At 44.6% G+C, this 12,927-nt stretch overlaps 1 protein-coding gene across 1 annotated transcript in view; it reads right to left on the minus strand.

Annotated features, from left to right (window-relative positions):
• The window catches only part of LOC126412944 (cardioacceleratory peptide receptor-like), a 403,969-nt gene that overhangs the window by 35,192 nt on the left and 355,850 nt on the right, over window positions 1-12,927 (minus strand). The window contains exon 7 of the mRNA XM_050082836.1: window positions 2,849-3,029. Within this exon, the coding sequence (XP_049938793.1) occupies window positions 2,849-3,029 (181 nt within the window). The remainder of the gene's footprint in view (window positions 1-2,848; window positions 3,030-12,927) is intronic.

Genomic DNA, 12,927 nt, shown 5'->3' on the forward strand with positions numbered 1-12,927 from the left:
AACACAACTGAGCTAACGGCTTTGGAATGTAGTTTATACTGGCGGAGAAACTCCGCGTTACCCGATTCTCATTTGTACCTGTGCCAGAGATTTCGTGCACGTTAAATTTATTTTTGCCTACAACGTTGTGGACATTAACTAAACTAAAACGGGAAAGAAACAACCTCAGCTGACGGTGCGAAGAGCAACTGACACTAATGTCCACATCTACGACATGCAGCGTCTGGACTTGGGCTTCGTTTATGGTCATGGCGTAACAGACGGTCACCGGGAAGCGTACATGTTTAAGGTGAAATGATAACATGTTTAGAATCCGCTCGCCTGCGCCACTTCACGTCGAAACTTCTGCTTACACGATGTTACATTGGAGAGACGTAACTTGAAACTTCTATGACACAAGATTTTTGAAAGGCGAGATAGTGCATGACGCTCTCGATCTGAGATAAATCACCCCTCACTTTCGAAAGGAGTTTCAAATGAGCGAGTTGAGACCTTATAAGCCACAGAAAGGGTTGGCTCACGAGCTATAATAGATTCTTATGACTGCGTAGTCCTCAGTCTTTTAGCCATTCTGATGTATTCAGAAAGAGGAGCGTATGTTGGTCATTTTTATTCGTAACGATACAAAATGAAAATGTAATAAAAAAATGGCTCTTAGCACTATGGGACTTAACATCTGAGGTCATCAGTCCCCTAGAACGTAGAACTACTTAAACCCAACTAACCTAAGGACATCACACCCATCCATGCCCGAGGCAGGATTGTAACCTGCGACCGTATCGGTCGCGCGGTTCCGGACTGAAGCGTCTAGAATTGCTCGCCCACGAAAATGTAATATCTAGGCACCTAAATCACATAGCAGACTTAATAAAATTGTTTCTCTAGCAAAGAATATTAATAAAGCTTATTGAAAGAAGAAAATCAGTGTCTTTAATTTTTTAATACAGAAACCGATATCAGTAATTCCATGTATCATAGCCAAGCAAATACGCTGTTGGTATGTGTTCGAAAAAATAAGATTGCGGCGCTTAAAACTGACACTGGCGTCAATTTCCGAAAGTACATCTGTTACTGAATTAAAATAACTAACTGGAGATTCTATTGATTCCTTGGCTTTCTACGCAGTGGTGATTAGAACATGCGAGCTACTAGGCTTAGCAGGTGAATTTAGATAAAACTCTAAACTACGAAGTAGTTTTTCCGTGTTCCTGTTTTGATGAAACAGTGTCTATACGTATCCTTGAGCTACCATAAAGTTACCATAAAAATTCGTCTACTGGTTCTAAGATTAGCGTTTTCAGCCAAACATACAGAGACGACGGTATTACAGTTTTATTGTTAGTATATAGACGGCAACAGCCTTGCCGCAGCGGTAACACCGGTTCCCGTCAGATCATGGAAGTTAAGCGCTCTGCCGAGCGGGCTGCACTCAGCAAATGGTTCAAATGGCTCTGAGCACTATAAGACTTAACATCTGAGATCATCAGTCCGCTAGAACTTAGAACTACTTAAATGTAACTAACCTAAGGACATCACACACACCCATGCCCGTGGCAGGATTCGAACCTGCGACCGTAACGGTCGCGCAGTTCCAGACCGAAGCACCTAGAACCACTCGGCCATACCGGCCGGCCTGCCCTCAGAACTTGTGAAGCCAATTTAGGAAGTAACTGAGGGAAAGTAACGGTTCCGGTCACGAAACCTAACAACTACCGGGAGAGCAGCGAGCTGGTCACACGGCCCTCCATATCCGCATCCAGTGACGCCTGTGGGCTGAGGATGTCAGTACGGTTTGTCCTTCAACGCCTGTTGCGATGTAGTTTTAGTTTTATTAGTACGAAGAAGATGTCGGTACGTGTTTCTTTAAATGGGCGTGCCTGGTATACACAGTAGGAACATACTGAACAGCCACATTGAGAGGTATGTGCTAAGGACTGATCAGAGTAGCTCCAGAAAATAGTCGTTAGTTAACCGCAAGGTGGAACGAGTATAATATCTTTGAGAAGGAGGATCTTTGATGGTTACGAGAGGCGGGCGCGCGTAGTAAAAAACCGAGGAGTCACAGGTAGGTGCCCAGAGGAAGCAGACGTGTGCAGGCAGCTTTAAAGGAGGAGTCACAGCTAGGTGCGCGGAGGAAGCAGACGTGTGGTGACAGCGTTAAGGTAGGTCGCTGACCCTGACCAAACTTTATCATGTAAATGAGAGAAGATAGATAATCATTTCAAATTGGTTTTTGTTAGATAATGTTCAGAGTTAGGATTTATATGTCCAAGGTTTGACGCACTAAGCGTTTTGCAAAATTTTTTGTAAGAGTGATTCGTGCTACGAAAATGTTTGAAATAGTAGGTTTTGTGTATGACTTAAAATTTTAACAATATATATACTGAGATCAACATTGCGTTTAAATCTAACAGCCTGAATCATAATCCACATCCTTTGCTTGTATGGAATATGAAAATGAGTAGTAAACTAAAGTTACCCACCAATGAAAGAACCAAGTAAACATCAGGGCCAAAAGTTAATGCCATTGCACAAACGACATTATTCTCTTAAACTTCATTGCTGAGTCAAATACATGTTGCATTTCTGGCAAAATGGTGGAGTGCAAGAAACAGGTTCACAGACGCAGTCAGATACAGGTTTGCTCAATAATTAATTTAGACTAGTCTTATCACTGATACTTTCACAGAATAAAAGGATACAATTTTGGTTAGATACTTTCAACATCCGTGTTCCGAGAGGGGAACCCAACTGACGACATCTGTTTTACTAGGGAACAGCTCTGCTCCTCAACCAAGGAAGCGGTGAGCTCTCATTCTGCATCCTCGTCCTAAAGAGGTGGGCTTACCTGAGCGTGCGGCATATCTGCGTGGAGAAGACGCAGTAGATGACCGGGTTGGCTGCGCTGTTGAGCGGCGCCAGACTTTGTATGAACGTCGCCAGCGCCACCATCGTTTGCGTCCTCGGCACGTGGCCGAACACCTGCAGCAGGTCGAACACGAAGTACGGGCTCCAGCACAGCACGAACACTGCAACACAGAGGCGCGAGAGTCTCAGCCTGACGGAACACTCCCTGTTTTTTTGCTGTAGCACGATCACCTACGTCGTCCAAGTGTCACCATTAGACCTTGAAATACTACTGAAGTGCGCTGCATCCAGAAGAGGAGACGGAATGATACGTGACGGGTAGAAAAGTATGTGATGTCAGTGCAGTAATTACTAAAGTGAGTGAAGATTTCTGTTATTTTTGCAGCGTGGTCTGTGCGCCTTGCCACGGTCCTCGCGGCTAGCCCCCACCCCCCACCCCCCTTCGGAGGTTTGAATCTGGGTCCTCCCTCGGGCATGGGTGTGCGTGTTGTCCTTAGGGAAAGTCACTTTAAGTTAGATTAAGTAGTGTGTAGGTCTAGAGACCGATGGTCTCAGCAGTTTGGTCCCATAGGAACTTACCACAAATCAAATCGTGAGTCAAGTTTACACAGAACTTGGCAAACTGTGCCCACTGTGATGTTGCACAGCATTCGGGCCGTAAGCATGCACGGAATCGGTTGGTAAGGGGGTCATAAAGCCTCTGTACCCTCTCCTTAGCCAATCTGGTCTACAAATGTAGCAACTGGTCCTTAATATCCTACACACTAGCACTGGGGCTGAGTTACCGTCGCACATATATCCAATAGGGGGCAGATCAGGGGATGTTTCTGGCCAGGGGAGTACCGGGTGATCAAAAAGTCAGTATAAATTTGAAAACTTAATAAACCACGGAATAATGGAGATAGGGATGTAAAAATTGACACATATGCTTGGAATGGCATGGGGTTTATTAGAACTAAAAAAAAAACAAAGTTCACAAAATGTCCAACAGATGGCGCTGGACAGCAAAACGTCAGTGACTGCGCAAGAGAATCGTGTATAAAAGGAGCTGCAATGAGAGAGTGAATCAGATGCGCCAGCAGTCGCAGTGTGTTGACGTTACCTGAAAAGGCGCTTTTATTGAAGCTGTATTATCGGAATGGGGAATGTGTTAGTTCAGCGTTACGATCCTATCGCCATGGGAAGGGGATTCGAGCGGGTGAAGATCCGATGACAAATGCAGCTGTGGCCAGAATGATTTCGAAGTTCGAAGCCACGGGTTGTTTAGACGATAGGCCCCGTAGTGGCCGACCGAGCACAAGGCGTAATGCTGCTGAGACAGTTCAGGAAGAAATGGAGACCGTAGCGGGTTCGTCTATGCACGGGGAAGTCAGCGCTCGTGCAGTAGCACGTCGCACCGGCATTCCATACACTAGTGTTTGGTTGGCTCTGAGGCTTACCCTCCGATCCTATCCGTACAAAATCCACTGGCATCATGAACTGTTACCTGTCGATTTAGTGTAGCGGAGGGCAATTGCAGTGTGGGCGTTTCAAAAGATGGCGGAAGATGGCGATTGGTTGAGTAACGTGTTGTGGACCGACGAAGCTCATTTCACGCTCTGAGGGTCTGTCAACGCCCACGACTTCAGAATTTGGGCTACCGAAAATGATAGAATTGTCGTGGAAACTCCATTGCACGACGAGAAAGTCACGGTATGGTTTGGATTTACCACATCTACCGTTATAAGTTCTTTATTCTTCGAGGAAATGCGTTATTCTGGTTTTGTAACTGCCACCGAGATGGGTGAGAGGTACGTTGATTTGTTACGGAATCGCATCATCCCCAGCCTGGCTGATAAACACCTGGTGGAACGTACGATGTTTATGAAAGATGGCGCTCCACTCCATATTACTAGACCCGTGAAAGACCTCTTGCGCGCGTCGTTTGGTGATGATCATGTGCTCAGCCGCCACTTTCTTCGTGCTTGGTCTCCCGGGTTCCCAGACCTCAATCCGTGTGATTATTGGCTTTGGGGTTACCTGAAGTGGCAAGTGTATCGTGATCGACCGACATCTCTAGGGAGGCTAAAAGACAACATCCGACGCCAATGCCTCACCATAACTCCGGACATGCTTTACAGTGCTGTTCACAACATTATTTCTCGACTACAGCTATTGTTGAGGAATGATGGTGAACATATTGAGCATTTCTTGTAAAGAACATCATCTTTGCTTTGTCTTACTCTGTTATGCTAATTATTGCTATTCTGATCAGATGAAGCGCCATCTGTCGGACATTTTTTCAACTTTGTATTTTTTTGGTACCAATAAAACCTCATGTCATTCCAAGCATGTGTGTCAATTTGTACCTCTCTATCTACATTATTCCGTGATTTATTCAGTTTTCAAATTTATACTGACTTTTTGATCACCCGGTACTTTAACATCACGTACACAGTTCATGGAAACACTTTCTAAGTGTGAATGAGCATGTCCTGTTCCAAAATGGCACAATAATAGTATCGCTTCAGATACAGGGGACGATAACGCAGGACTAATAGCCGTGGCGTGAAGAAGTCATACACAATGGCTCCGAACTCCATGATGGCGGCAGCAGCACCACTGTGCGTTCAAATGGTTCAAATGGCTCTGAGCACTATGGGACTCAACTGCTGAGGTCATTAGTCCCCTAGAACTTAGAACTAGTTAAACCTAACTAACCTAAGGACATCACAAACATCCAGGCCCGAGGCAGGATTCGAACCTGCGACCGTAGCGGTCTTGCGGTTCCAGACTGCAGCGCCTTAAGCCGCACGGCCACTTCGGCCGGCCCACTGTGCGTCTCCAAAGCGTTGGAAGTATGGGACCTATTCCGGGTAGCCTCCATACTTGCCGACGGTGGTCTGGGACAGCGCAGAACCGCGATTCATCAGTGAACACAAATCGACGCCATTAATCATCACTCCATTATTCCATGTCATGATACTACTCCAACAACAGTCTTCATATGGTAGCGCTAACGGCAGTAATTCCATGGTCCATCCTCTTCTAGCCTCTGATATATGGCGCGGGATAACGCAATGCTGAAAGGAGTTCTGTTACTTTTTCTCGGATGGCAGCGAATATGTTAAGCGGTTACGATGTACTTACTGCACAATGTAGCGGTCCTGCTTTGTAATGATCAGATATGGTCGAGCAGAACCTTGATGATGAGTATAACTGCATTCACGTTCCCATACAGTCCTACATCAGGCTACTGTCACATCCGAATGTCCCACAACGCTGAATATTCCACGATTCGACCAGCCGTCCAAATGGATGTCCACAACAAGGTGTTTCTGAAAATCTGTCATATGCTGATAAAGCTTTTTCACATGAGGACTAGTGATCATTGTCGGCTTCACAATGATCACTCGACATTGGACACCAATCATGTGAGTTATACACACTTTCAGGCACTTTGGTGGCCAATCTGGTGTCATAGAGAATTGCATTTCTAATTATTTACATACCCGCCGATGAAGCGTTTGTACGAAGTTTCATTGACCTCCGACCATGTCTGGGTGCTTTAATCTTTGTCAGGCGAAATATTCATTACGTGTCCCCAACGGACGGAGTCCGATTACAAGACAGGGAATAAGGTGAGGACATTGTATCCTATAAATATTTAGTGCTAATACATGTGCAGTCCTAAAGCATCCACTGCACACCGACCAGCGCAGCACCGCGAAAAGGCATCAAAAAGACACTGACCGGCACGCCAGTAGAAAAAGAGGGGAACGCCAGTCCTCCAGGAAGAAAGAGTTCAGCACCCCCTGTCAGTGCCGACTTAACCAGCAGCCCATCGCTGGTCGGACCCAGTTCGGTCGCAGACTCCGAGAGCATCAGTACTGAGTAATAAGAAGACGTTACGTAGCCTTCGTTCTGCGAGTAGTGAGAGCGAGTAACGTAATTACACATAGAAGGGACAAGAAGTTAAGTTTCTTTTCATTTTAGAAATAAAGTATTATATTAATCAGCATGTGATATGTATAGACCATCTCTTCGTCAGCGTCAACAAACCTGTAACAGATTCATCATCGTTTTGTGTCCAATAGGTCATATATCAGATACATAGTGTAGGGTGATGTTGGCGATTTGTTTGTGCGTCAGTGGGCGAGGTCGTCGGTTTCCCTGCTGTAGCCTGTTGGTCGGCTGTGATAGCAGCTGGTATATCAAATCAACGATGCTGACATGCAGGGGCTTGCCGACGTTTGTCGCTTGTTGGTGTGTATTAGCTTGCCGTAGGTGGTTATGCCCTAGACACTACTAGCTAGGGCATTACCACCTATGCCAACCTAACATACATCAACAAGCGACAAACGTCGGCAAGCCCCTGACTGGATGTACCAGCTGCTACTGCTATTAAAGCCGACTGACAGGCTACAGCAGGGAAACCGGCGAGCTCGCCCACTGACCCACAAACATATCGCCAACATCACCCTAACTGTGCATCTGATATATGATCCATCGGACACAAAACGATGATAAGCCTAACTGTTACAGGCTTGCTGACGCTGACCGAGAGATCAACACCGGCTCCCAGCGGCAGCCGCCGAGTAACAGCACCGCACAAAGTCAAAGCTATCGACATGCATGACACCCACTGCTAACAAAGCCCGCCCTTGCATGACCTGTTGTAGGCAGCAAAATATCCCCTACTGCTCTTACTACCCGACCTAACTATCGCAGAGGTTATTCTTCCCTTGGATCCTGTCTTGGCACTTTTTTCCCTCTGCTCTTCAAACCGCTACCCTTCGTTCGAATTTAGACCCAATCTATCTCCAGATGAGCGCGTACTAATGGTTAAACTTAACCAGACGTACGCAAACATAGCAGCACCCGCATCCTGCGACACCTCACTTTAGTGAAAACATACCCTTATGCAGAGACAGCAGTAGACCTTTTGAGTTGGCCACCATGCCATTGCTGGCGTGGAGGGGCTCCATTGCCACAAAAAGAAAAAAAAAAAAGAAAAAAATAAATAAATTATAGACCCTTTTGGATTCCTGCTACCGGCCATAGTAACTTCCCTCCTTTCTTGTTAGTGTCCGTGTTGACTCCCATAGTAGCCGACAGAACAATATGGACAAGGGAAACATATCGTCATATCGACTGGTCAACGATATTTCTCATCTTTCTCATATTTGTAGTACGTGCTTAGATGTGACAAACGCAACTCCAGTGCGGTACACTTACCAAGTATCTTTCAAGTAATTAAGGATTTACAACCCCATATGAGAGCGCTCCTAGTAGGCTACGTACACTACTGGCCATTAAAATTGCTACACCACGAAGATGATGTGCTACAGACACGAAATTTAACTGACGGGAAGAAGATGCTGTGATATGCAAATGATTAGCTTTACAAGGCATTCACACAAGGTTCGCGCCGGTGGCGACACCTACAACGTACTGAGATGAGGAAAGTTTCCAACCGATTTCTCATACACAAACAGCAGTTGACCGGCGTTGCCTGGTGAAACGTTGATGTGATGCCTCGTGTAAGCAGGAGAAATGCGTACCATCACGTTTCCGACTTTGATAAAGGTCGGATTGTCGCCTATCGCGATGGCGGTTTATCGTACCGCAACATTGCTGCTCGCGTTGGTTGAGATCCAGTGACTGTTAGCAGAATATGGAATCGGTGGGGTCAGGAGGGTAATACGGAACGCCGTGCTGGATCCCAATGGCCTCGTATCACCAGCAGTCAAGATGACAGGCATCTTATTCGCATGGCTGTAACGGATCGTGCAGCCACGTCTCGATCCCTGAGTCAACAGATGGTGACGTTTGCAAGACAACAACCATCTGCACGAACAGTTCGACGACGTTTGCAGCAGCATGGACTATCAACTCGGAGACCATGGCTGTGGTTACCCTTGATGCTGCATCACAGACAGGAGCGCCTGCGATGGTGTAATCAACGACGAACCCGGGTGCACGAATGGCAAAACGTCATTTTTTCGGATGAATCCAGATTCTGTTTACAGCATCATGATGGTCGCATCCATGTTTGGCGACATCGCGGTGACCGCACATTGGAAGTGTGTATTCGTCATCACCATATTGGCGTATCACCCTTCGTGATGGTATGAGGTGTCATTGGTTACATGTCTCGGTCACCTCTTGTTCGCATTGACGGCACTTTGAACAGTGGACGTTACATTTCAGATATGTTACTACCCGTGGTTCTACCCATCATTCGATCCCTGCGGAACCCTATATTTCAGCATGATAATGCACCACCGCATGTTGCAGGTCCTGTACGGCCTTTCTGGATACCAAAATGTTCGACTGCTGCCCTGGCCTGCACATTCTCCTGATATCTCACAAATTGAAAACGTCTGGTCAATGGCGGCCGAGCAACTGGTTCGCCACAAAACGCCAGTCACTACTCTTGATGAACTGTGGTATCATGTTGAAGCTGCATGGGCAGCTGTACCTGTACACGCCATCAAAGCTTTGTTTGACTCAATGCCCAGGCGTATCAAGGCCGTTATTACGGCCAGAGGTGGTTGTACTGGGTACTGATTTCTCAGGATCTACGCACCCAAACTGCGTGATAATGTAATCACATGTCAGTTTTAGTGTAATATATTTGTCCAATGAATACCCGTTTATAATCTGCATTTCTTCTTGGTGTAGAAATTTTAATGGCCAGTAGTGTAGTATACAATACATCCACAGTTTTTTTACATCCTATTGCCGAGGATTGTTTAGTGGAACAATTCAGAATTAACGAGTAGCGTGTCTCGTCGGACATCTGTCATAGGACTGCACGTGCGTAGAAATCAGAGTTCAGGCACTGATTCAGTAAGCTTCTAAATATGTCATCTTCCTAGAGGCTTAAACTGAACTGTCAGTGTGCTTTGCCTCTATACCTGCTTTAAAGTGGGCTGTAAGGCACGAACGGAAATTGCCAGGCTTCAGACGCGCCAGCGAGCGGAGCAAACGACATTACGGTGGATCTATGGGACGTGGCCGGATGCTGGAGTCCATTATTGGCCAGTGCTCTGCGTTGACGCTCCCACGTCACAGGTCCTCCCGTGGTAATTAGTGAGCTGCCTTTGGCGTGTGTGCCCCGGCCGCCGGTAATAATGGAATAAACAGTCTCTGCTGCACTCGGCGCCTGCACCGGTCGTGTTAGGTAACATTCAACTGGCGTTGTCGGCTCATGCATTGTGATGAGGTCACTGTCTAACTCGGCGGACACTCTCCCCTGATATATGAGCTTACTGAAACGTATCCTGCTGTTTCGGCTTGACAGCCCAGCTTACAGGCAGTGACTGTATCTGTGTTATTTCTCCCATCAGCCAGAGGAACGTTGAAAAGTCGATCCCCAACCTTCCAAACAATTAGTCTCAAGAAGATTTATCATTTACTGTGTCGATACTAGTCACAAAAACTTTATTTATGTGTTATTTTATCATTGGTACATCTTGTTGAACTCTATGTTTGTTATCTGATTAAAAATTGTCGAGCTTCATTGGGGTTATTTGAAGGTTGGAATGTGAAACGTTTGAAAGTGCCAAATCTCACTTTTGTCAGAAGAATAAAAAATATTCTATCCCTCTTCTGTGTAACTGATTTGTATCCAGACAAGTGAGAAGACATGTAGTGTTCACCGTATTACCGCAAACAATAGTGAGGCAAATCAGGCAATAAATATATTATTAAGTATGACGTAAACGCCGTACCGGGAACCTGGTTGTTTATAGGTGCCAATAAAAAGTAGTTACAACATCATTCTTACATTGAAGAAAACAGTAAGCACTTAAAGGTAATAATACTATTTATTTACACAAACACACCGTCACCAGTTTCGTGACGACAGATTAGTCGTCAGACTGCTGTTCACGTATAATTACATTTGTTGTTTACGAACTTCCAGCATACTGTAAATTAGTTATTCCTTACATTAGTTGTTCTTTGTTATTTTTCACCAATTAATGTCACCAACAACAAATGCGGTATGGACGTGAGCAGCCGTTTGAAGATGAACCTGTCGGTTTGAAACCTGTAGCGGAGCTATTTGCGCAAAGAAACATCTTTATTAACCGTAGCTACTATTTGTAAGAATCAGCTTGTATTTTGTCCACAGCCAACGTCTCTAAATGTGAGTTTCCGACAAAACAGCAGGAAGAAAGTTTTTGTTCCAAGAACAGGATTGCCACATGTCCAGGTTTTTCATGGCACTCCAGGTCTCAGATCAAAGAAATCGGTGGCCCGAAAAATATTCTCGCGACAGGCCATTTGTCGCGGAATTCGAATTTCAGATAAATACTCTCATACTACATAATTTTTCTTCAAATTCTTGAGTGGATCTATGCTTCAGCTGTAAAGTGAAATAAATGAAGTTTTTATTATCCCACCTGACTGAGTCCCTTAAGGGGTATCGTTTTGCGGTAACACTGCTGAGTTTCATTATGGTCCCTTATCTCAGTTCAGTTTAAGTTTTTCAGCAACGTGATTCTCTGTTTGTTTGTCTGTGTGAGTGGTATCGCGGTCTATTTCTTTTTAAAATGTTTGATTGTTTCAAGCTTACTCAAAATTCCAAAGAGTAGTTGTTCATTCCAACTCAAGGAAATAAAATCAAGCATCATAATTGTGGATTGTTCCGGTCTAGATCAACGCTCTATAATAAATGCTTCACTCTATGTGCGTTTTTGTTTTTTAGGTAAGAAATTATTACATATTATTAGTCTCAAATCATGGTTGAGCGATTACTGAGAATAGGTATTGTATTACCATAACAGGCCTGAACTAAATACTGTGACATCGGCGATGAGACATTTATCAATTTTTTTTCGTATTTCGTTCATGTTATTTGAAGAGTGACTGTTATCTGATGCATGAAGAGTGAATGATTTCTATTCGTTGCAGACTTACGGTGGCAACCGTTTATGTGTCTTCCCCCTCGACCGCTGTTGTCGCTAGGTATTAGTGTACAATACCTAAAGTTTTATCTCTTGAGAGACTGTGATATACAAGCTTTAACGTTTTAAGTTTCGTTACTGCATATCGTAAATCCGTTCCAAGAAGAGTGTTACCATATCCAGATACTCTAAGATACAACTTTACTATATCAGTAACAGCTGAAAACAAAAGTTAACTTTTTTGTCATCATTCTGACTGGTGGATTCACGAATTTATCTTTCGTTGTAGTATTTCTGGCTTCACAGCCATCATATTCGGCTACAAGAAGCTTTTTTTACAGCAGTTGAGAAGGCAGCTGTGGCAAAATGACGTAATATAGTGTAAGGTACTGATGACAGATGGTTTGTTCGGTACGGGTACCGTGAGATAGATCGTCTAAGTTGTGGTCGTTCTCCGCGATTGGCTGCTGTGTTCGGAAGTTGCGCACCAAAACGATAATCTTCTACTACTAATATTTTAAAAATTAAACAGAATATTTACTTGCATGTCATAATTAATGCATCTCTCAGAAGCGTGTATCATTCCGTTATTTCAAAGGTATTAATAACCAGCGGAATAATAAACATTGCTAATCGTAAAGGCAGGAGAAGCACTCCGGTGGTCCTCGTATCACGCCTAAATTGGATGGCGGCGAAGTGGTTCGGCTGTAAGATCAGAGCTAGTTTGGCAGTGCCGGAGGACACATATGTTGTCTGCCGCGGTATCAGTTTAGACTTAATTTGCAGTGTCTATTCTGTAAATGTGAGAGCTCGTTCGGCTGTCTCGGGGACGGACATTTTTCCCCCACGCTATCAGTTAAGACTGAGTTGGCAATGTCTAGTGCAAAAATCGGAGCCGGTTCGGTAGTGTCGGAAGACAAACATGTAGTCTGCCGCTGTCAGTATTAGTTAAGACTTTATTAGCAACATGTGATTATTTGGACCTACATTTGAGAACAGTGTGATACTAATTACGGAAATATGCAGTTCATTAATTTGTTGAAGAATAAAAATCATTTGTGACTCTAAAAAGGAAAGTAACTGTGCAGTTTCTCCTGTTTGCCAATAAAAAGCGAGTGGCGTCACGTATAAACAAACTGATTGGAAATTTAATCGTTTCTAA

Source organism: Schistocerca serialis, chromosome 7 (genome assembly GCF_023864345.2).
Source record: "Schistocerca serialis cubense isolate TAMUIC-IGC-003099 chromosome 7, iqSchSeri2.2, whole genome shotgun sequence".
Lineage (NCBI taxonomy): Eukaryota > Metazoa > Arthropoda > Insecta > Orthoptera > Acrididae > Schistocerca > Schistocerca serialis.